Source organism: Lagopus leucura, unplaced genomic scaffold (assembly GCF_019238085.1).
Source record: "Lagopus leucura isolate 7727_CA_CO unplaced genomic scaffold, USGS_WTPT01 Super-Scaffold_100017, whole genome shotgun sequence".
Classification (NCBI taxonomy): domain Eukaryota; kingdom Metazoa; phylum Chordata; class Aves; order Galliformes; family Phasianidae; genus Lagopus; species Lagopus leucura.
The window spans coordinates 11,051,094-11,076,607 of record NW_024962271.1 but is presented as its reverse complement, the minus strand read 5'-3'; the positions used below and the strand labels follow the sequence as shown (position 1 = coordinate 11,076,607).

Here is a 25,514-nt window from a genome sequence, read left to right as displayed (position 1 = left end):
CATGCAACTTAAAAGTGAACACTAAAAACAGCTTGAGGCAGCCAGAGGCAAAAAATAAAATAAAATTAGGCAGCAGGAAAGTCAAGGACACAGGAAGAAAGGCACGGTAATACAGCCCTGAGAGAAAACTGGGAGAGAAAGCAAGAGCAACTACACCTTCCAAAACAAAAGATTAGGAACTATAAGCCAGGAAATTTTTTTGCTGCCATTTAATTCCAACCATTGCTAAGACTACACATATTCTCTGCAAATATGGAGCTGCTCTTACGTCTCCTTACATAAAAAAATCTACCCTTAACAGAAACAACCTGTAAAACGCTGAGTAGCAAGAAATAAAGCTCTTATGCTGTTAATATCCTGCATGTATGAAATACCAGTTGTCATCAAGAATACTGAGTGTAGTAGCCACTCCCAGAGAAACAGACCCATCTAAAACATTCAGCAAGTGGTTTGGTGATTAGAAACATCTATCTATATTTGGCTAAAAATAAACAGGGAAGAAAGAACATGACCAGATTTGCTATAGATGCCAGAACTTCAAACATCTCTGTTTTGGAGGACATTCTTCATAAGCACCCACACAGGCAGCCAACAACCTACATGATTTAATACACTGAGGTGATTTATCATAAAAGAGCAGTGGGATTTATCATTGCACCTGTAGTAGAGGTGGCACACAACTCATACCAAGAGGTCACTTCAGTGTTTTCCTTCAAGATTATTTTATTCTGAAGGTATAAAACGCTCACTCTAGTAACTCAGAAATTTTAGGGACAACACACTACCACAAACATCCCTTCTGTGGTCTTACATCACACAGAGCCCTAAGCAATGGCTGCGTAAGAAGAATCCCAGTTTAGTGGACAGTTTTACAGCCTCTGTATTGTACAATGGTTGAGGTATACGGAACTGCTTTTGTAATCCACAGCATTACCTTGCAGCACCATCTTGTATTTAGTTACACTGTGCATGTCTTCCATATTACTAAGGAACCAGACTGCCTTGATCAAACAGTCAAGATTCCCTACTTCCAGTTATTCTGAGCAGTAGAGTAGCTCCTATATAACAAGCACGCTTCCGCCAAAAAGATAATCAGTGGGACTAACCTGAGAAGTAAGGCTGACATTATTCAAAAGTATTAACTAGAATATATGCATAAATTAAAAAGAAACCCAACAACCCAGAGGTCCAGTGCAGTTGCTAACATTTTTCCCTTTCACGTGTTCTCTAGAGGGGGAATCAAAACTGAACTGCAACCAGGAAACCAACATAATAGCATGAACTGAAGTTTCTTTCATCTAAAATGACCCAAAACGCCCTCCTGAAAAGAAAAAAAAAACTTGTCTTCCCACACTGCTGCTAAATCTCTGTGTTAGAAATCCTTGCAAATCTAATGCGCTGAAGAAATGTGATGAAAATGAAATTAATGTACTTTTGTACATTTGAGGATTTGGAAGAATCCCCTTTCTTTTGAACATATAAAATGAAAAGATCCACAACACCCAGAAGGCTGTGAATAATTATTTTTACTAACAGGACTGCCAGAAATTTTTAAACACTTACTAAGCACAAGATTTCAAGATAAAAAAAATTAACTTTTAAGTTTTTTTTCCCCAGATTCCTTTCCTCAACAGACTTCACATAAAGAACTTATTTCAATTTTCCCCTCTATTAAAAATAAATGACATTAATAAAGCCAAAGAGGAGGCATTTCTATTCATCTAAACTCTGTGAGGAAGCATATTTATGCAGATAGATGTGGTAGCAAACACTACGAATCACTCAGAAGTGAGGCTGCAGCTCTTCAGTTTTGGCCTTCTTGTGAAGTAAACAATATGCTTGATTCTGCTCTGACTTACTGATTGCAGAGGTGTCATTCAACAGCATCTTTTCACAGCTGCTTCAAGATACACATTCCTCTTATTGCTTGTGTATTTTCAGTAGCTGAAGTTCTGCGCTAGTCACTGTAAAATGAAGGCTATAGAACAAAATTCAGAATTATTTAAAATGAAAGTCAAATTCTTATCTTGTTTTTACTGAAGTAATCCTACAGTAACTCGATTTCAAGAGTAAAACTGAGCTTTGAATAAATCTGAGCTAAAATATTCCTAAGCTGTGCTAACAAACTGTAATGTTTGTTTGTTTTGTGGGTTAAACTAACTAAACTCTAATCTCCTAAACTCTTAGGAGGAGATAGCATTAACTGTTTGTGAAATACAGGGCTCTTGTTAAGAAACAGTAGTCCTGCCTATTTTACTCTACTCTCTGGTTAGCAAATATTATTATCAATACTTGCACTATAGAACATATCAATGTTGGCTGCGAAATCCCCATCTGCCAAGCTTGACATAGGAATACAAGTACTTTTAACCTCTGTAAATCCAGATCTTGGTTCAGTAGCCAAGGCAGTCAGTCATGTTACAAAAGCAGGAGAACATCCTGGCTGCAAAGTGCCCTGAACACTGCATTCACAAAATAAGCTTTTTCAGCATGAGGAAAAAGATGTAATCCCTATGGTCAATGTGTATTGCAATCTCCTTCTAATAAAAAGAGGCTTGAAATCTATCAACAGGGACTACGAGAAGTTTGACTTTATTTAAAGACTCACACATTTAACTGAAAAGGTTATTACTTAATTAACTGCCTGCTGGCTAAGTGAAGTCATCACACTTACACCCTTACTCCCCAGTTCAGCTGACACGAGCACACAGTAGCCCAGTTAAGCCATATGCTTCTTTCTTTGATAATAAATTCAAAGGCACCAGATATCTAGCTGGCTTATGGAGGAAAATGCACTGAACTCTGACAGCATTATTACTGCCAAAGTGTTAAAGCAAAAAGAGTTGACTGTGGCCAAGAAAAAGCTATGGAACTCCTTTGCAATAATGTGAATTATACCTGAAGGCCATTCAAGTCAATTAATCACCTGTGTAAACTTGTAATCTCCAAAAATATTAGCACTATCATCTAGTTTACATTGGATAAACAAATGCTCTGCTTTTTCTTTTTTAACTCAGATTGTGAAATAATGGTAGAGTTACATAGCTATAATGAAGGTTTGAAATAGCTGGGGGAGACTGCTAAGTAAGCCATTGTATGAGAGCAATCTGTATTCCTGTGAAATGCTGTAACGCTACAGTGATACTAACAGGAGCATGAGAGGAAAACAGCTTCCCTTCAGAGAAAGCTTTTTGCTTTGTGTTATCTTCAGCCTTAATAATTATGCAGACTCACTTTATGCATTAGACCTTTTCTCACAAAATAATGCTTATTTTAATCACTGCAGTAGAATACGCCGTGCCACTTGCAGGCAGGTAGGGAGGTGTTCAGGCACTGTTGAGTCAGACATCAGCAAGCAGCTGTACAACATCATGTTACTTTTAAAGATAAGAACCGTGCAGAATCTTTAGATACCCAAAGAACAGGAGAAATATGATTTATGTATCTAGCATTTTTTCCTGTAGCTCTTCTGAACACAGTATTTTCCTAACTGGGAAATGTTAGTAAAAGTAGAAAATAATTTTAAAAAATACTTGCAGAAGAAAGATATTCTCCTTTACATCCTTCAGCTTTCAGTGAGTATTATCATTACCCAGAAGTTGTTTCTTCATGGTTATTGTTAGAAACGCGCACAAGTTTTTCAAGATCATGTGTCGAGCAGCAATCAAAAATAAATTATACTCAGCAAGGGATGACAGAAAACAACTGCTTTCTGTTCCTTTTTGGTCCTCAGTCCAGCTTAGCAATACATCTCCAGAGAATTTAATTTCAGTTTTTGCCATATTGCTTATTGCTGTACTAGCATTATTCCCATCCCAGGTCTTACAACATGAATTATGTCAGAGTAATAATGAATCAAATCAAAACACAGAGTGACAGTGTTTACCTTATGTGAACATGCTATGGGACTGAAATTAGACTTGCTAAAATGCACATGCATAAAACTCACTTCATTTAGATACATAACGGCCTACCATTTGTAGTCTTAAAAATATGTATGCATGCATTACCAATGAATTATAGCTCAGCACAAAGTGAAACAATGTTGGACCTGTTAAAAGTTCTCCATCCAAAAAGACTTTTTTTCACATGCTGTGGGAATACATTTTATATCATTATTTAAGCCTTAATGTTGTTTTTTAGTCTTATCACTTCTCATCAAACTTGGCTTTCTGATCTTTGCACAACTGTAACAGAACTTGACAATTCCCAGTTACCTGCAGTTCTTCCCCCTGCTTGCTGTATGCTCACTGATGTGCTTAGCAATGCCCATTCTTCCTAAGCAATTTCTACTTAAATACTTCCTATTTTTCCTCTTTCCTCACTGCATAAAGTTTGCGAAACCAAATCATTTATAAGCATATTATCTGTCAAATTTCAGTGCTTGTTCTGCAAAGATGTATTCACATCATTATGGTTGCTCAGGTGAGCTTTAAATTGAGCCACATAGAACTGAGATCCCAGCACTTCTTAACAACCACAGCGAGGCTGCTAAGAATTGGATCATCATGCAGGCTGCTGATGAAACCACTCATGTTATTGTCTCTTTTTTTTTTTTTTTTTTCCTTCCTCCTATTAAAAAAGGCCTATGAATGGCCCTGAAATAATAAAAATTATATTGCACTTCAGTTAAAAATCCCCCAAGTAATTATTTCAATCTCAGTGTTTTTGATGTTAAAATCTTTAATTATTTTTCACACCCAGAATAGATTCCAAGTGTTGTCTAATGCAGGTACAGACCAAAAAAGAAAAGTATTTCAGTAAGAATTACAATAAAATATTTATTTTAATTTAATCAAAAAATAAGCAACCTGATTGGTAATTAAAATATTAAGCCTAAGAAAAACTCTGTAGGACTTATTTTATCCCATAATTGCTCTAGGTAATTTTTGTTTGTGTCAGTAAGAACAACAATCCCCATGTGTTAAGTAAGAAATCTGTAGGCTGATCAAATAAACTACTGTATCTTTAAAAGGCCATCAGACTTGTAGAGAAAACACTCATCAGTAGTTTGAAAAGCATGTTATGCTACATTTGCATTTGATAAGGTAACAATTTACATTTATGCAGCACCTATTATTCCAAAGCAATTTACCACTCATAGTCTGAGATTATCACTTCATCTCCAGAGAAATTTGGCAGCTACAAAGTGTTACTCTATAATATAAAGCAAGAATTCTGGCAGGTAGCAATAAATATAAGGTTTCAGTCGAATAAGCATGACTTATATTTATCCCTACAATGAAATCAAGTAGAATTTCAAATTATTTTTCTGAAGCTGCATTGTCTTTTTGTATGTAGCATCCACTGGCAAAACCAGGAATAGTTTCTACAGAAAGCAGAAGAATATTTGCAACATACTCTCCAATAAACCTTCCCAACAAGAACTCTGAAGTGCCATCTACTGTGTGCTTAAAACTTCTTCCTGTGCTGCTTCCTGTGCGTACGTTTGGCTTAAGAATACTCAGGAATTGTTCCAGTTTGGGAGCTACATTTAGAAATATCTCCAGCTTTCACACAACTGAATAAAGATATTTCAATAAGGACAAGATTTAAGAGAAAAAAAAATAGAAACATCAATCATTCAAAATGCCACAATTTCCACAAGAGAAACTGTATGATCTTAAAACAAATGTAAGTTGTACGCTTTCATTTTCTGTTAATTTTATCTCTGGAATACATATTTCCAAGCTTTACTTTGCATCAAGAAAGATGAGAGAGTGCTAAAACCAAAGCAAAACAAAACCCTGAAGGCTAGAAGTTACGTGACTCAATGTACTATGGGTTTGGGGGCCATCTTGCTGTAAGGTTCAGCACAATTTTCCAAGACAGAGAAGCTTGGCATGAAGGTAGCTCTAAATGAAATTCATGTACTCTATATGGGAAAAAAAAAAAAAAAAAAGGTCATATTAGCCACATGAGGACAGAAAAAATCCGTTTTGGATTGAGGCAGATGGAGCCACCTGTCATAAGACAACAGAATAAAAACAACACAAAAAAACATGAGTTTAAAATTTAAATTACAGTGGATCATTCCATTCTCAGTACGGAAGACAACGTCCTTCAGAGAAATCAGGGTATAACATCAGGAAACAACCACACCACCACGCATCCTCCCAGTTGCCTAATGCAGGTCTATGTAAAGTTCTGTAACTCTGGCAGGCAGTTTTTGGAATTAGCAGTCTCCTTTGGAGGCATGGAAAGAACAGAAGAGAAAGAAGGGCTTACGGAAAGGTACACAAAAAGTCCATTCCAGTTCCAAGATCACAATCTGGTATTTCTCCCAGGCCTACATGCTGTAATTCAGTTAACTTTCTACCAGAGTGGGGAAGAAGGAACTGGCTGCAGTGAGGGGCTGATCTCTAAAGCTCATTGCAGCAGTCGGCTCAATCGCTGGGGTGACTGATTTCGTTTAATAGGAGATACAATAATCCTATGAGAAGCACCCTTATTGTTGTTTTCATGGTTTAAATTAACAGAAAGAATAAACACAACATTGATTGTGATCAGATGACAAAATTAGGAGAAGTACTTCAAGCAGCAACACGAATACCCTGTGGGAATAAATCATAAACATGTACATCCACCTGTATCTCCGAGCGAATCCTTCATGCGGGCTGACAAGGCCGTTTTGAATTGATCACATCCAGTTCTTGTCAGACAATCATGCACAAACACTTGGCATAACAACCTTAATAAGCAATGACAAGGAATTTGTGTCTATCCAAACAGAGCACATCTGAGCAGTTACATGATAAAACCCTTTAACTCCTTCCCCCGCTCTCTGGACCAAATTCTTTATTTAGTTTTTTAAAGGCGATTTTTACAAAAACGGATCATTTACTGGTCATTCACTGCAGTCCTTTTGGCAAACTCTCTCCATAAAAGAGCAGCGTAATAAGAAGCATAAAAAGGGAGTAGTGGAATCACGTTCCTCTCAGCAACTGCATCCATATTCCTTCCCATATCACATCACACTAATTATTGTTAAAGAATTTGGAATAACTAAAATTTGTACAGCGATCCAGTGCATCAGCCTAGTCAGAAAACATCTCTCCTGGTTTTCATTTCATTTCAGCCATTCTCAACTTCCAATCCCAGCCTAACTTCTTAAAAGGATCTGCAGCCTACTGCATGGAACAGATTGAGATATGTGTGTACATATATGTGTATATTATTATTTTAAGGAATTTAAACACAGCAAAAGTTAGGGAGCATTAATAGCGATGACTACTTCACATTCCCACTTCACTGCCTATACCAAAAATTTTAAGTAAAAACTTAGGAAAATAATGAAGCCTTAAATATTTATGAAGTTGTAAAACCAAGGGAAACAGAAGCATTTAATGAAAGAAACATCCATGTCTTGTTACAGAACATCATAACAGCCTAGTGAAAATGCAAAAAGAGCCATCAGCTGTTCCAAGAGCCATATTCAGAGAACAGAGAAACGCCTTGAAAGAAGTGGCTCATTTCTGCTCAAGGTTGCAGAGCACTGCACCTCTCTGTACCAGTGTGCCTGTGTTTCAGTGCTGTCGCTGCTGCAGGTGGGTGTGCTTGCAGTCACACTGTGCACACTGTTGGCACCCCTTAGCCCTGCTCTCACCACAGCTTGCCGTTTGAGGTATCTCCCCAAGCAGTCCCATGGCACAGCTTCTCCCCAGCTTCTGTCACACACAAAACACAGAGCTGAAGAGAAGCTGCTGCACCTGTGAGAGATGCCCAGCCCGCAGCAGATGAAAACCAAGGCTTTTACTGGGAGACATACACCATGGGGGCTGCAGATGTGGTCATCTCCATTTTTCAATTTTAGCTTTTCCACTGTGAACCTTTTCAGGATTCCTGAACTAGGAAGCAGAACACCAGTAAGTTGAATGCAGGCACCTTCAGAGGAAGCTGAGCTAAAACCACAACTGACCCTAGCAAATGTACTTACTAGGCTTGCAATTAAAGGTCTTAAAAAGTGACTGCTCATAGTAATACCACGTACTGGGTTTAATCAGATAACCACTACTGCTTTAATAAGCAAATAAACGTGTCTATGTGTACATTCCACTAACTTTGACATGACTGGTTCATTTTCCTTTGCATATTACACCACCATGTGGCCTAATGCTCTTCATATTTTCTTCTATTTACCATGTTTCCTCTAGAGATACCAGTACAGAAAACAAAATAAAATTAAAAAGCTGAATCGCTACGTAACATAAATGAACTAACCAGAGCATTACCTGAGAGATCCTGCTAGATACTTGTAGCAATTTTTCTCCTATTATGGCTTATAAGTTCAAATTTAATACAAGTGTAAATTTGATTATCATTTTTCCCCCTCAGCATCAACTTAAAACTTATTAGAAAGAGGATCATCTTCACCTTTGTCTGGGTAACACATGTGCCTCTGCCAGTGACACCTCTGCTCCCTAAGTAAACTACCTGCTGCAACTGCTGAGGCAGCCTCCAGTTACACCTAGTTTGCTATTCAGGCTTCTCTGTATTTTTGCTCCAAATCCTTTGAAATCCATATGACCAGGGAGCAGTGGAGATGAGGGATACACGTTCCACTCACCCCCATTCATGAAGGAAGCCAGGTTGATCTAGTTGAATCCTGTTTAATTTTCCCAACCAATGCAGCAATGCCAGCCAACAACTAAGGTCATAAATGTTTAAATTTCATGCAATCTCATGCACATCTAGCAAACATTTTGCTATTTAGGTTCCAAGTTATGCAACAAGGTATTCTTCCAGGTGCATAAAATCACTTAAAAAGAAATGTATTAAAAGAAGTCCCCAGAGGAGTTGGGCAAGATCACAGGGAGAATACTTAGAAAACAGACTTTTGCAAATACTTTTGCAGAAGTCCAACAGCATGATCAGTACACAGCTCTGTGGAAAATAGGTAACCTTCCCTAATTACAAATGAATAAGAACCTCGTTGTAATGATTATTACAGCCTTAAGAATCCTGGCTAGAAAGATATTTGCTTGTTACTGTGAGTAAATGACTTGGGATTACTTTTCATAGAAACGAGTGTTCTTTCTTTGCTATTCAGCCATAACAATTTGAAACAGCAGAGCAGCACATTCAGGAAGCATTACAAACACCAGACATTCAGAATGTACACTGCATGCCAAACTAGGTCCAAATCGTAATGCCTAGAATATATGTACTAGAACTATGTCACAGAACTATGAAATAGAATCCAATAGATGAATTCTTCAGTTAGAGAATTGGATTTCCAAACAAATCATCAGACTTTAAATTTAGACTATTTGAATATTTGACTTCTAAGATTCTAGGGAATCCTCCAAGTCTTTGTCCAGAATAATAGTATATAATAAGTTTTGTTTTAATTGAAGTTTAAAGTTACAGGTAAGTACACAACTCCAGAAGATGTGAATTTGGCAAAACGTTAAACAGTGTTAGACTTGCAGTAAGTCTGAAAGAATATTTCATCTTCTGAAGTTTGTAGCTCTGTTCACATTGACTGCTCTTCTGTGAAGGCACCAGACACTCATTGTACCAGCAAGGCATTAGCTATCTTGAGTCAACTTTGGAAACTACCAGTTTGTTTGTTTGTTCTTTTTTGCTGAGTGAAGGTGTACTTTGGAAACAATGTGATTCGTTGTTGAGAAGTACCATCTCATTTGAAAACCTATTGCTAGAAAATAGGAGGCCACATTATATCTTTCTCCTTTATGGCAACATAACAAACTACTACTGAAATACTTAAATGTTCCAAGTCGCATCCAGCCTCTGTGCTGATTTAAAGGACATTCAGTACTTCTATCTTTGTCCTTTGCACCACTGTGTCCCCCTGAAATTGCAAGGGCTTCCCCTGATCAGGGCTGGGAAGACATCATGTATTGGAAGAGGATGCAGGGATTTTTAGCCTTCCTCTGGTCCTACAGGTAAGAGCAGAGCCAGCTGAGTAGGCAGAAATACGTATACACTCAGTTCTTAAGGAAGTGACAAAGCCCAACAGCAATACTTGAACAATGCACAGAAAAGCAGAATCTTTTCTTTACAAGCTTCTGACAGTTGAGCTGTACTTTGAAGGGCTACATTCGTATTTTTGAAGGGAAAGAAACACATATCTTTCAAACAGAAAGACAAGCTAGAGCAAAGGAGAGCATGGTGTAAATGGTGTATATTCTAGGAACAAGTGCCTCTACTACCAGTTAAAACAATGTATCTTTCTCTGATCCAGGAGATGCTACTGAATGAGACACCTGGAAAAGGCAGCTGTCAGTGCTGGCACTATCTCACCTTACTCCTGAGCATATAGCTCTTTCAAATATGGTTAGATTCAGAGTAAGATTAGTCAGTAAATTTCAGAAAAGAAATTGAACAAATAGTTTTGCCATACACACTTAAAAGAAAAAAGCTTAGAAAGTCTGCCAGTCTTCTTGTGGGAACAGAGGATATAGCAACTTTTTTTCATTATATAAAACATGTCCTTTAAACATTTACATTGTAGTTTCTACATGTGGCCACGTCCCAGGCAAAAGCCCTCTGCATCTCACCAAAGCACGCTTAAGAGCATTCGCTGCACGTGTGATGAGAGTACTAGAGGACCCAGATGTAAATTAGAAAAACAACTGTGTGTGTTACAGCTGAATTTCAAACTACTGGAATGAGATTAAGCAGGAGAGCTGCGGTTTGTTCCAGAGCACCCCAAGCCCTGGGAGCACCGCACCAAACGGCAGCAGAGCTCACCAGGAGAGCACACAGCATCACATCTCATCGCGTTCCCAGCCACGGACCATGGACACGTTCCTCAAATCTTAAAAATCAGCTTTATGAAGATATATAGATATGTGTTCCTAATTAACATCTAATTGTTACTTTCTTTGGCTATAGAATATCACAAGCGTTTCAACAAATCCAGGGAGTACTCACAGCATCATTGGGTGGGATTAAAACTACAGCTCGTCCTGAGATGGATGCAATCCCTTCCTGCACTCAGCTCCACATGGCGGCGTTTCACGAGGCCTCACAGAGCCGGGCCGGGCAGAAACAGCAGCTGGGGCAGCGCTGCCGAAACAGTAACGACCGCTAACTTTAAGAGAGCTCCCAGGAGGCCTTCATTTATACCTAAAGCGCAGTTATTTGTAAGTTGCGACGGACAACACAGATGCATTCCCCGTGAACGTGCAACTGAGGAGCAAAGCGCTGCCCCGCCGCTGTGAGGCGCTGCAGGGAACCCCGTCCCGCTGCTGGCTCCGCAGGGGGGATTTGCAGGAGCAGCAGAGCTGAATCCCGCCGTCTGCCTGGAGTGGTGCGGTATCCCAGAGACAGGAGGGACGGCACCGGGCGGACACGGCCAGCGGAGCGGGCGGTGGCTCCGGGCAGGATTTGCAGCCCGCGTTTGAGCGCGGCGGGATGTGGAGAGGCGCTGTGAGGAGAGGCGCGCGCGCGAGGCGTGCTGTGAGGAAAGGCGCTGTGAAGAGAAGCGCGCCCACGCGACCGTGAACAGAAGGGAGGGCAATGGAGGCTGAGACGGCTCTGCAGAAGCAGCACCGCCGCGGCACGAGGCCGGGCAGGCAGAGCGGCCCGTAACAAACACCGCCCGACCACGCGGCACGGCCCTGCCGCTCGGCTGCCACCACCCGCTTCTACGCCTGCGCCAGCGCCAGGATTTGCAGGAGCACCGCCGAGCCGCCGGGGGGCGCTGCAGGGCCGCGGCTCCCCGCGCCGCCGCTCGTGCCGGGTGCGCGCGGCGCCGCTGCTCGGCGGGGCCGGTATCCGCCCCGGCAGCGCGGTCTGTCGGGCCGCCATGGGGAAGAAACACAAGAAGCACAAGTCGGACAAGCACCCCTACGAGGGTGGGTGGGGAAGGGGGTCGCGAAGCGGGCGCCGAGCCTCGGGCCTGCCGGCCGGGCCCAGCTCAAAGGCAGAGGGAAGCCGGGGCCGGGCGGAGAGCCGCGGCCGGGCCTGGGCACCCGCGGCCGGGCGGGGAGGGGAGAAACGGCGTGGGAAGGGCCGGGGTTACGGGTCTGCGGGGCGGGGGCGGCGGAGGGACGGCCGGGGTGCGGGGGGAACGCGTTGTCCGCGCCGCTCGACGCCTCGTTTCTCTGCTGCGTTAAAGAGTACGTAGAGAAGCCGCTGAAGCTGGTGCTGAAAGTTGGAGGGAACGAAGTTGCCGAACTGTCCACTGGAAGCGCGGGGCTTGATTCCAGTCTGTATGAGGACAAATCCGAGCATGAAAAGCACAAGGACAGAAAAAGGAAAAAGAGAAAGAAGGGAGAAAAACAAGTTCCTGGAGAAGAGAAGGAGAAAAGAAAGAGAAAAGTTAAGGTATGCATTCGTGCTTTTGTATATTAGCAAAAAAAAAAAAAAACAACACCGCCACAGAAAAATACCTTCAACTTTGCCTGCCCATATTACCAGACAGAGAGCAGGTATGCCTGCCTGTAACTTGTGTCCTTAATCAGAGAATGGTTTTGGTTGGAAGGGACCTTAAAGATCATTTAGTTCCAACCCCTCACCGCCCTCTGAGTGAATACTCTTTTCCTAACATCTCTCCTAAATCTTCCCTCTCTTAGTTTAAAACCATTCCCTCCCCTTATCTTGTCACTATCAGACCGTGTAAAAAGTCGGTTCCCCTCCTGCTTGTTAGCTCCTTTCAAGTACTGGAAGGCTACAATGCGATCTTCCTGGAGCCTTATCTAAGCTAAACAAGGGCAGCTCCCTCAGCCTTTCTTCACAGGAGATGTGCTCCAGCCCTCTGATTGCCTTCTAACCCTGCAGTGTGTTCAGACTCTGTGTGTTGGTTTTGCCAATTCCTTTGTTTCAGATTTTCTAGAAAAAGGTGTGAAAACTCATCTCGAATACTGGCTAGTGTAAACATACAGAAAGTTAAAAGCAGAAATAAATGCTGTGTCTAAATAAATCGATTTATATCAAATAGAATTAAGACATCACTGGTTCTTAATTAAGAAGAAAATGTAATTCCCTTCTTTATCTGATCTGTATTTATAACACATTTCTGTGAAGGAAATGGTTACAATCTCATTTTAAACTTTCTACCTCTCTCTTACTAATTTTTGTATAAACTTCAAAATCATCCCAGAGGTATCACTGGAGGCAATTCTCTGTGTGGAGGCATTCCTGTCATGCTCTAAAGCTGTCTGTCATGTTTAAAAAATAAACACTCAATGATAGATTGCATTGTATGCTGAATTTTTGCATTGACCAGTAGATGGAGACAGTACATAAAAAATGCAGGGTGGTGTGCTTTTTTTGTGGTTTGTTTTGTTTTCATTGTGCAAGGTTGTTTTGAAAAATCTGGAGTGTTACGTGCAGTCATAACGCTGGTTTTACAGGTCCTGAGGTTTTATAGCAATTTTTCTCCTTCTAGGAGGATAAAAGGAAACGCGATCGAGAACACCCAGACAGTGAGGGAGAGCAGGAACTGAAATGTCAGACCCCTGTCAGATTGGAATTATCACCAGAGAAACCATTAACGAGTACTTTATCAAAACAGGAAGGTAGAAAAAAAAATCTTTAGTGAATTCTTATTTTCTTCTACTGGCTTCCTTTTTATTTTTGTTTGTTAACAAATATCTTGATATTTTTTGTCATCCCCATGTTCTTCTCCAGTTCCTAAAAGTATTGAAACTGTTGCCATATATTTGTTTTGAAAAAGTAGTATCTACTGCCCCTGTCAGTATGTGCAGAATGTTGAGGCCAATGAGAAAAGTATATCTACGTATCCTGTTTTTTACCACTGTATTTGTTTACGCTGAATTCTCAAGTAAGATCAGTTTTGTGTGGTTGATGACTAATATCTTGGAAGTTCAGTATCACTTGCAGTCAGTTCCATTTCATATCCTTCCTATCCACAATTCTTTTTGGTCTAGAGGTGGAGCAGACACCGCTTCAGGAAGCTCTGAATCAACTCATGAGACAGCTACAAAGGTAAGTGTCCATGCTACAGGCTTTCAGAGCTGCAAAATGAATTTAATGTACATTAAGGGAAAAGGCCTATAGAAAGTTTAGTTCAAATACTACTGGATAAAACATATCGTATTACTGGAAAGTTAGGTATATTTTCTATATAAGAACTTTTTTTCCCTGTGAGATTGGAATAAAGTTACCAAAACTGTAATTTCGTTTCTTTACCTTGAGTTCTCCAATTTTTACTATAAAAAGGAAGTATGTGCTTCATAAATGTAGATCATGTCTTATTAACCAAATATATTTTGACTAAAATAATCAGATTTGCAGAAGCAGTTCCTTCAAGCAAGCTCTGGTTCAAGGTATTCCTTCTTAAAGTCAAGAATTAGTGTACGTCTTACAGAGGTTGAAAGACCTTTGTCTTACTTTACCAGATCAAGCTCAAAATGTTGTTTGGGAGGCATCTGCTTGATAGCAGATTGGGAAACTGACAGCATACTATCAAAATGTTTGTCTACACACACTTTGCAGCTAGGAGTGGAAATCCATACTAAGCCACAGGAAAAGGCCTGAAACAGCAGTGGTTTCACCAGCATGTAGTAACAGTGAGGAATTCAGCCACATTGGCGTGGGAGGCCAGTCTGAAACTACAGGAGAAAGGGAAAAAGAAAATAAAAATCAACAGTTCTGGAAGAGAAATTCACACCAAGTTATCAATCTAGCTTTATCCCAAGGAGAGAATATCAGGGAATGTTTAATTTTAAATAAGCTGTTAAAGTTGTGTAAACTGAAAATGAACATAACTCTGAATACATGTTCTATTGTAGCTTTTATTCCCTTCCATTAATTTCAGAGTAAGCAAGCTAGTTAATGAATGACAAGTATGCATTCTTATCACATTAATTCCCTTTGTTTTATGTTGACCTAACTTTAACTTAAAAAAATGTGAAGAGAAAAACCTCAAAAGCATGTTATTTGTATTTTTCTTTTTAATCTTCTTGGGGATAGTTACCAAAATGTAGAACTAACTTCTATGATATTTTTGTAGCACTTTTCTGGTATCAGGGTTTGCTTTTCAGCCTTCAGAAGTGAAAGACTGCTGACAAAAGCCATTTCTGGCTTCATGTTTTTGATTCTTTTTCAACTTAGTCTGTTCCTTTCTATTTAACTCTGAGCTCAATATGTTTTTTGTTATAAAGTTGAAACATAAAAATGTCCTTTCATATCTTAACAGAAAGGATCCAAGTTCTTTCTTTTCATTTCCTGTGACTGATTTTATTGCCCCTGGCTACTCCATGATCATTAAAAATCCAATGGATTTTAGTACTATGAAAGAGAAGATCAAGAACAATGGGTACCAGTCCATAGAAGAATTAAAGGTAATTCTATGAATTTCTCTGTGACTACAGAGATGGATTGTGTGCAGTGTACTTGAGCTCTACAATTTTAGGATAATATGAAGTTGCCAAAAAGAACCAGTACTTGTGCCTGAGGAAATGTTTCTTACTGACTTATTTGTGAGCAGCTAAGCTGTGGAAGAGAAGAGGAAGCATACCTCTGGTTTGTAAATATGTATTTCAAGATGACACAGATGTCTTCATTTCTTATGCAGGATGTATATCTGCTTGTCCGTCAGTGTGTCAGTTCAGATCTTTACTTGAATGAAAACGTTAGCATTTGTAGCAGACCTCCCCGAAAAACAAGGAGTTGGGTTAATTTGCCTGTCAGTTACTTCATCATTGGCATCCTGTCACCTCAGTGCTAGCTGCTCAGCTTATCTAGGGATGTAGAACCACAAGTAGCAAAGGCCAGACTAGCTCAGTCCTGTTCACAGCAGGCACTTAACCCTGTGCTGTAGTGTCTGGTGGATCAAAGGCCCTGAAAGTACTGTGTGTGCAGTGGTTGGGGGGGGGAATTGGGGTCATGCTTTCAACTACTACTTTGTAAAACAGTGACTGAAGATGCTTATATGTTCTTGTGCATTTTTATGCAGTAAAGGGATATAGGCAAGGAAACTGGCCTATTATTAGACATCATAAGGTCACTGGTTTTTCTTTGAAGTTCTTTTTCGCTAAAGCTCTAGATGCACCATTTGCAACAAGGATTATAATACAGCATACTGTAAAACTTTAACTTTCATTCCAAAATCGTTTGTACAGGATAACTTCAAATTGATGTGTACTAATGCAATGACATACAACAAACCAGACACCATTTACTACAAAGCTGCAAAAAAACTGCTGCACTCAGGGATGAAGATACTTAGCCAGGTAATAAATGATTACAAAACAAAATATTGAAGAAAAAAGAAAAAAGCTGCTTTGACAGAGTTGTATCACAGAATTGTAGGGTTTGGAAGGGATCACTGAGTCCAACCCCCCTAAAGCAGGCTCCCTGCAGCATGCTGCACAGGTAGGCATCAAGATGGGTCTTGAATATCTCCAGAGGAGGAGATATTACCAGATAATGTATTTGCATTTAATATTTGATTTTTCTAAATTGCCTTTATACTTGCAAGCGTAAGAAAGAACTAAAGTTAAATTGTTCTTTGTGGTTAAGTTACGAAAAGATTAATGTAAGCAGGAAACAGAAGGATTCTATTGTGTTTTTTAGGAGAGGATTCAGAGCCTGAAACAAAGTATAGAATTCATGGCTGATCTGCAGAAGACGAGGAAACAGAAGGACAAGGTAGAACTGCAGCTAAGTGGAGATGAAAGTGGTTCTGGAAAAGACAAAGGAGAACCTGTGGATGGCGATACCAAAGCTTTCAAAACACCCAACAAGGAACACAAAAAGTGAAGTATTGTCTCATTCATGTTTAGAAGATGCACCCCTTTAATGCCACTGAAATAAGCTGACTTACTGGGGACTTGGAGGTGTGGTTTTCTTTGGTACTGGGTACACTCTAACAGTCCTTCATCTCAAGGGAATAACATTTATGTAAAGTCAAAATACCAAAAAAAGTATGTTTGGAAGTCTTTTATATGATATCATCATGTTTCATGGGGATAATCTTTTACTGCTCAACAACTATTTCAGTTATTTTCTGTTATTATTACCAGTTATTGTTAGTTTTAGTGTCTGTTTCATGTAAATAGTACTGTTTTGAAGAAAACTTGCAAACATGATCTTTTAAGTATCTCCTCACAAATAACTCTTCAGCCAATTTCAAGTTCCAATTACTATTTTTTTGCATAATACTTACAAATGTGTAGCTACGGAATATTTACTTTCTAATTAAATTTTAATGCCTAGAAACATTCCTTTCTAATGTTCAGAAAAACTAGGGACTTCGTTTTCCTAGTTTTGAAAGTATAAGTACTAAAATACAGAGTATGAAACATTTAATTTTTACCAAAAACATCCTTGTTTGTTTTGTCAGAGCAATGATATAAATTTTGACATGCCAAATTGTATGGTTGAACTAAGCTAAACAGATACTTTTACAATAACTATCATAAAAAAAATGCATTCATGGGTTTAAGACTCTGTCCCATTTTTTCCTTCTTTATTAAATAGTCCTATTAAATGCATCTTTTTTTTTAATTGGGGGGAAGCTGTCTACAAAAGCAGTTTGCAAAAAGAAATTATCCACTGCCCTGTTCTTGATACTTAGCCATTTGTGTCTGTTACAGCTATTAACTAAGATATATTGGTTTTATTCATAGGAAGGACAAAGATCTACTTGAAGACAAATTAAGAATCAATAGCTTGGAAAGGGAACAAGAGCAGATTGATCGTATTGTTAGAGAATCTGGAGGAAAGTTAACAAGACGACTTGCAAACAGCCAGGTAAATCACTTTTTCCTGAACTGGGCTTAGGTAGCATCACTGAATCTCAAGGCATGCTCTTACTGCAGTTTATATCATTTTACACACGACTGGTAGTGTCAGTGTAAAGGCAGGAGGCAGGAAGAGTGTCAGTCGAATGCATGCTGAATGTCATCAGCAGAGCAAGTTCATCTTACATTTTCAGAATTCTTAGATAAAGTAATAGAGGAGGATGAATGCTAGGGATTTCAAGAAAAAAAGTCCTGTGTTTGAAGCAGCCACATATCTGAGCAAAGGAGAAGGAATCCAGTTTGGTAACACTGGGCCCGTTTCTACCAAGTATGAGTTACATATCTTATTAATTATCTTCTATAGAAATGTTATTATTTATTGTAACTTCTTTATCCCTTGTGCCTGGATCAGTAACTGTTATCCAGTGAAAGGCTTTTTTACCAAAAAAAAAAAAAAAGAAGAAAAAGCAGTATTCACTTCTAAGTCTGACTGATCTTTCCAAATCCATTTTAATTTCTATGGATAAGACAACTTTCATTAGCTGTTTCTATGAATTTAAGGACTGTGAATTTTGTCAGGTGACATAAATTGTAATTTTATTTCAGTGTGCGTTTGAAAGAAGAAAGCCAGATGGCACAACAACTCTGGGTCTTCTTAACCCAGTTGATCTTACTGCAGGAGGTAGGTTTGCACAGTTCAGGTAACCAAAGAGTTCTGCAGCTTTTTTTCCTGCTGGTGTAGATGGGCAAATGCCTGTAGTTCTTAATAGTCTGATAATCTGAATTTAAAAAGCTGCAGCTGGTGGAGGCAATTGGGGCTGCATTGAGGAGCAGCAAGAGGGAACCATCAGTGGCCAATCCTCTTCCATTTTGCATGAGTTGTTTGTGGGAGATGCAACAGAGCTTTTGCCATGAGAGAAGGAACTACCAGCCATGTTAGGGTACACTTAATTCCTGGACTCTCTATAAGTCAGGATCAAGTACAGAGTGCAGTCTGTTGACCCAGAGGATCACAGACTCCCAGAACTGGGAATTGTCCGAGTTCCAAATGATTTTGTCTCATCACTGCCATCTTTGTGGTGTCACTAGCTAGAATGCAGGTGCTCAATCATTTAACTGTCACCTTACTGCAGAATTGAGCTGACTGTCTACATGAGACAGAAACTATTCTGAAAACCTCTCAATTCCTCTTATTTATACAGTAGGAAACCTCAGCAAGACAGTGCAGCTTTTGTTAGGGGAGGCAGGAAGGAAGAAAACATAAACAGTGTTATGTTACTTAACCAGTGCATTATCGTGGGTTTGAATTCATATTTAAAACTACATGTAGTCTTTAATATGAAGCAATTGAAGAACAATGCTCTGAGTTATAGCCAGAAATTTCAGACTAAACAGGATGCAAATATTAAATAAGCTTGGACGTCTTCTTGTGTCACTTAACAGTGCCTTATTAGTCTTGTATTTTGATTGTATGCTATTGCAGAACCAGGTTACTGCCCTGTAAAGCTGGGTATGACAGCAGGAAGACTTCAGTCAGGAGTTAATACATTACAAGGGTTCAAAGAAGATAAAAGAAACAAGGTTACTCCAGGCAAGTGCTGATTGATTGATTTATTTTTGAAACACTATAAATCCTCCTTGTTATATAAACAAAATATGTTGATCTCATTACTAGTATTCAGTTTGCATGTGTTTATGACACATCTGAAGAGCACATCACAAAATCTAGCTTAATTTACACATACAAAAGGGGAAGCATATTCAATAGAAGATTGATCTAGAATGAGAAGAGAAACAATACCAGAGAGATGCAGGGGTTTCTGCTGGCTTCGAAGGAGCATAGTGGGAAACCTGAGAACTGGTTATGCCCAGACTGAATTTTCATATTGGGTTAAGGCATACAATACTGTTAATAGAACATTATAAATAAATATGCACTTAAAATATGCATTATTAAAAATTTTTGCAGGGTGGAAAGATGGTATTCTATGAATATTTGTTTTCTTTTTAAGAAATAACATTCTTAGTTTCTTCTGGGGGATTATTTGACAACCTCATCTCACGTTTACCTAATATGTGCATACCAGAGGTAATAATTAGTACTGTTGTTATTCATTAGTGACATACTTGAACTACGGACCCTACAGTTCGTATGCTCCGACATATGATTCTACATTTGCCAACATCAGCAAAGAAGATTCTGACTTAATCTATTCAACCTATGGGGAGGACTCTAATCAGGGATCATTCAGGTAATCAGACAGCTAGAGCATGCATTACAGTGGTCATGTATGGAAACAACATGCAACTTGCTGCAGTATGGACTGTGCCTGTGCTGCTGAATGATGTCACTGTGTCCCATGTCTTACAGCTACTGCTTTTTTGTTAAGAAACGTCTAATCCCTAATGTTAAGTGTCTGCGTGTAATGCAATGGAAAGCACAGCAGTGACAGCAGGGTAGCAAAGTCCTAGGCTGTACTAAGTGAGGACTTGCTCAAATACAGCAGCTGTGGGCACAGAAACAAAGAAAAGAATCTGCTTACCTTCAGAAGGCCTCAGGTATACAGAGAGATGCCCTCACCTCCACTGCCAACACTTAAATGAGGTCTAGGAAGGGGTGGATCCTGGCTTCACCCCTTCCAGTCACACAGGAACATTGCATGCACCTGAGCTCCTGGGTTGGCCCTGCTTCCCAACAGGTGCTCAATCACTGCTTCAGGTAGTGACTTAGAACTTCTGCTATACTGTAGAAGTTTGCTTTCAGTTTAATGCAGTTGCCTGAAGATGCAGATTTTTGTTTTTCACTTCTTGAATCTGAATGTTTTCCTAGGCTACAACAGCTCTAGGCAATACAAAAAAAAGGCAAGCCAGTTAAATTAAATTCTTTGCTACTTTTTGTGTTTCCCATGCTGTAGGCATTGGTTACCCTTTACCTAACAAAACTTTTTTCTCTTGAATACAGAATACAGAAGTAGTTGTCTTAACTATCTTTTGATCTTCTAGTATTCATGAATTTTTGATGAAGTCGCAAGATTATCCTTTCTTAATGGCTGATAGCTTGCTTGATGTTCTAACTAAAGGAGGACATTCAAGATCTCTCAGAGAACTAGAAACGGTAAGGGGGAACTTGTGAGTTTTCTAGTTGTTACTCCTGGTGCACAAGCTACACAGCTAGAAAATGATGACACTGATCCTAGCGAGGGGCTCCCTTTTTAATGGTGAAATTTGAAAGTGAAGACACCTGTCTCCAGCAAATAGGTTTTCTAGAAAGATATTATGATAGTTTGTTAATTAGAGAAATGTGAAAATCAAATATTGTACATGGAGTCAGAGTCTCATAGCCTTTGTCCAGCTGTTCTATTTGTGCCTATTACAGTTAGTAAGAAAACAGCAGTGCTCAGCTTAGAGACAAGGTGATCACCGTTCTTTGTTTGTTTGTTTCCATGAGAAGTTTGCTAGCACCACTGCTTATTTTAAGAGAATATTAACTAATTTTTCCCATTAGTTAGTGCAGTGCTTTTAAACTCAAATATGTGCTATGGAAGAATAGTAAAAAACTTGTGAGACTTCAGTATCCACGTGTGCCAAACGAGACTGGAATCAAAGGGACTGATTTGATGAGCAAGATATGGGACCGAATTCGTATATCATTGATCAGTTGTGTCTCTCCAGAAAGTAGTTACCCCTAACTACTGCTTTAGCTTACTCTGACTTGAGTGGACATTCCGGTAATAAACAAATAATAGGTTTTTAGTAATGATTTGTACGTAAGTGAAACTAATTCTGGGAACAGCTCACAGAGCAAAGATCAGAGCCCCAGCCCCCAGTTCAGACCTTTGCTTTACATTACAAGTTTATCACTTCTGTTGTACTCAGTTGTGCCATTGGCTTACAGGGTTCGACCACTGTTGTTGCAAATATTAAGAGAAATGCAGTTATGTGTTGAAACAATATATTTCAGCCTGATTGTCATGCTGCTTTTTTTTCCCTTTTTCCCCCTTGAGGTGATATCACTGGGGAAAGACATGTAGATATTTGCAAAGAGTAGTAAAATGTGTACTTTAATGTATTTTGGTAAATATTGATATCTGAAAAAAGCTGTTTAAAAACAGCTGCTTTGTAACTTGGTTTTACAGAGCTTGCATCATTTACCTCAGATTAAAACCACCACATTGTAAGGTTCACTTTGACCTTAAGGAAAAGATTAGTTTTAATGCCTGCTTTAAAAATCCTTTCTGTATTCAGCCCCTAGAGGAAGATGAAGGGCCCCATGAAAGAAGTGATGCATTAAAAGAGGTAAGGGTAAAATTTTTGTATCTGTAAGCTGCTCCAAGAAACGTGTGTCTAACACCTCACTTATCCCAACAGCCAGAACCCCTGCAGCTTGCAAAGCAGTGCTGAAACTTCGCATGTAAATGTGCTCTGTGTCACTTCTGACAAATGCATGGAGTCATAGAATTGCTCAGGCTGGAAACGACCTTAAAGATCATTGAGTCTAACCACAACCTAGCCATACTATCCTAACTAATGAACCTCTGCTGAATCAGGGGGCATCTGGAGCACAAGAATATTCCAAAAGTCAGTCTTACGTAAATTTGACTTTGTCAAGAAAACTAGAAAAAAAGGCATATATATTTGTGATTGCTTGACCACACACTTGATCTGGGTGGAAGCTGTAGTTTTACCATTCCCTCTAAAAACCTGATTTAACATAAGGTTGTAATAAGTGTGAAAGACAGTGATACACAGCTCCCTTTGGGATAGTTTCTTAAGGAGCTTGTGTCCCTGTAGGCATGCAGTGTAGCATTACAATCATTTCACCCAACAAATTTTGTTCAGAGAGAAAGTGCAGTAGTACAGGGAAAGAGCTGAAGCCTTCATCTCCTGTCAGTTCCCCATTGGTTTTAACTTTTATTGTCAGATTGTTCATCAACTCAGTCTTAGGTGAGCTCATGTTTATAGTCCAATTGTTTTTGCTGCTGTTAGTTTACCACAACGTTTGTGCAGCCCCACTGTATTTGGCAGGTGCCAATTCCTTCCTGTCTATGAAACATAATAATGGGCTGAGTAGCTAGAGAGCAATGAATGTTTCATATGTTTCATAGGGTATCAGGACTGCTTTTTTTTTTTTTTTTTGGAGCAGACTAATTTTAATTAACTTAGCATTCTGATTTACCCAAAACAACTTTGCTGTTTTGAGGTTGATTTAAATATTATCTATCTGAATTATTACTTGCTCTTTTTAGATTATGGAAATTGATATCGCTGCAAGATTGGATTCTGCTAATAATGACAGACTAACAGCCCTAAAAGCTGTTACAAACTTTGGCATGCCTATGGAAGAGTTTGATTCTGAGGGTAAGTTAGCACAGTACTTGCAATTTTGATACGTGTCTTTAACTTCTGATGAAAGGTAGTTGATGTTCTCAATCTCTCTGCACAGTCAGCCTTAGTACATTTTATATCATAAAGTAAAGGTACCCTCTTTACTTAGTCAGGGACTCTTCTTCTATAAACAGAGGCTGAAATCTTCCAGAGGAAACTTGATGAAACAACAAAGCTTCTGAGAGAACTTCAGGATGCTCAAAATGAACGACTAAGTACAAAACCACCCCCTAATATGATTTGTCTTCTGGGTCCGTCTTACAGAGAGATGCACTTGGGTAAGATAATGCTTCTTCTGCTCAATCTTGCATAATTGATGAAGTCCTGACTTATATTAAAGCAGAGGTGTAACAGAGTGGAATCTGTGTCCAGTTTGATGTAGTATGTGAATTTATATTTCATTTTTTGTATGGAAAGCCAAATGAAGGTTTTAAACAATAAGTACAAGGTAACTGAGCTATCTTAAAGTTTATTTCAGTGCCATGGGGCAGATGATAGCCAAGCACCTCTAACTTCACGATTTTTCCAGTGTCTCTGAACAGATGTTTTGTACATTTTACCAAGTTTTTATTGTAAGGATAGTTTTATTCCAGGTTTGGTCTATTTTTATTATGGCAATTCACAGCAATCATTAATTTAATTATCTGAGCAAAGCTCCCTGCCTCATTGGTTTGTTATACAGGTAACGGAAGCCTTCCATGTTAGGACTATGCAGAGAGGGTGTCAGTTCTGCAAGTAAAACTAAATTGTGCAGTGTCAACTGCAGTGTACATGATCTGAAGGAGCCAGCTCACTGAGAAAAGATAAAATGCTTCAGTGTTGGTCCAATTGCATTTGTGTATTTAAACACTGGTTATAAGATGAAAGACTCGTGTCAGCAGTTTTGTGTGTGTTTGTATATGCAGCTTACAAGTACATCCACTTCTCCTTTTTTAGCGGAGAGAGTAACCAATAATCTGAAGGAACTGGCACAACAAGTGACTCCAGGTGACATTGTTAGTACGTATGGAATCCGGAAAGCAATGGGAATTTCAATTCCTTTACCTGATACAGAAGATAGTGGGGTAGATTTGACAGATGGTGAGTATCCAAAACTGTTGGGTAGCATCTAAAACAAAACCACAATCTGCAAATCATTAGAATGGCTTGTGGTACAACTTAGTTATTCTCCACTTTTAAAAATCTCAGTTCAAAATTAATCTTTTGGATATGTGGAACTTTGGTTCAACTACTCAGAATAGTTATTTTATATATTTGCCAAATTTTAAAGCTTGGCACTCCATTAAATTCTAGTTTTTGCATTTAGAGTGAAGTTACAAGAGAAGAGTTAAAATTACTCACTTGCTGAAATGAGGACATCTTGCTCCCTTTTTGCTTACTTTGGCCAGCTGTAGTGCTTTTCTAGTTGACAGCATCAGCTTCGTTTATCTAGCAAGAACCACTGATTGTGCTGGATTAGGAGTCTGGGCAGTGGAAAATGAGTGCCAGAATCAGATCTCCCCCTTGTGGCAGTGGCTTAATAGGTCATGTAAACTATGAAAACACACCTAGAATTTGTTTGCACTCAGTTTATAAGGCAGGTAAGAATTCTGTTTCAAGAAAGATAACTCACACAATGAATTTACCCAAGGTGTGGCTTATAAAAGGTTTTAGTTAAGTTATTTAGTAAGAACCAGATTGCTTCAATGAAACTGAGAAATCTTTACAATTACTGAGCAATGTAGTTTTCATAGCAGTGTACTGCAAGAGAGGCCACATAACAAACACAACTGAAAAAAGACTCGTGGACAAACAGAACACACACTGTTAACTCAGGACTGTCTACACAAATAGCGAGTGTCTGAGAAGTACTGTGCTGTCTGTGCTCTTCTGTCACTGAAAAGTGGTAAATGTGCTAACTGACCTGGTGTCTGTTGTGAACTTTCAGAGTTTCAAGAACCCAAAAAGACTGTCACCATCACTGAAAACGAATGTGGTCCAGTTACAGTCTGAAGTGTCAGTTAAGTTTACAGGTGTTTGTTTGATTCTATTTAAGAACCAGATAAACGTCCACTGGTGCATTCACTGGGCATGTGTATATTGTGTGTTAAAGAAACTACTTTTGTTTATTAAATTTTGGAACTGATGATTTTTGAAATTGAGTTGTTTGTATTAGAATTTCTTCTGCTTCAAAAATGCACTTACTATTCATTTGCCATTCTTTATTATTTATAGGACTTCTGCTGCATTTAAATTCTCTTTCCATTATTGTGTGTCTGGAAAAGTCAGAGCGTATGTGAAAACGAGCCTGTATAGCGTGCAAAGACTCAGCCACAAATTTCCAAATGTGATACATACACTGTGTAGCTGAATCTGACTGAGACAATAATTAGTGTCTGAATGTGAAAGACTCCCTTTTCAAAATAATTCTGCAACAGGCAATGTTGGGTATTTTTGATTGTTGTTACC

General features: G+C 39.1%; 1 protein-coding gene across 1 annotated transcript; it reads left to right on the top strand.

The window, feature by feature from the left end:
• Positions 1-11,720: 11,720 nt before the first annotated feature.
• On the top strand, positions 11,721-25,207 carry BRD7 (bromodomain containing 7). Its single transcript, XM_042876930.1, has 17 exons — positions 11,721-11,825; positions 12,089-12,297; positions 13,361-13,490; positions 13,863-13,920; positions 15,134-15,278; positions 16,059-16,169; positions 16,513-16,694; positions 17,568-17,691; positions 18,288-18,363; positions 19,165-19,272; positions 19,801-19,933; positions 20,685-20,796; positions 21,927-21,977; positions 22,928-23,039; positions 23,201-23,344; positions 24,003-24,146; positions 24,994-25,207. The coding sequence occupies exons 1-17, from the start codon at positions 11,777-11,779 to the stop codon at positions 25,056-25,058; spliced, it is 1,953 nt and encodes a 650-aa protein (XP_042732864.1). The 5' UTR covers positions 11,721-11,776; the 3' UTR covers positions 25,059-25,207.
• Positions 25,208-25,514: the final 307 nt, after the last annotated feature.

What these genes read in the sequence shown, in the direction of transcription:
- BRD7 (XM_042876930.1), top strand. Translation starts at nt 11,777, where the DNA reads ATGGGGAAGAAACACAAGAAGCACAAGTCGGACAAGCACCCCTACGAG. An exon ending in GGATGAAGATACTTAGCCAG is followed by an intron (nt 16,170 to 16,512) that starts GTAATAAATGAT and finishes TGTGTTTTTTAG; the next exon opens with GAGAGGATTCAGAGCCTGAA. An exon ending in TTACAGAGAGATGCACTTGG is followed by an intron (nt 23,345 to 24,002) that starts GTAAGATAATGC and finishes CTCCTTTTTTAG; the next exon opens with CGGAGAGAGTAACCAATAAT.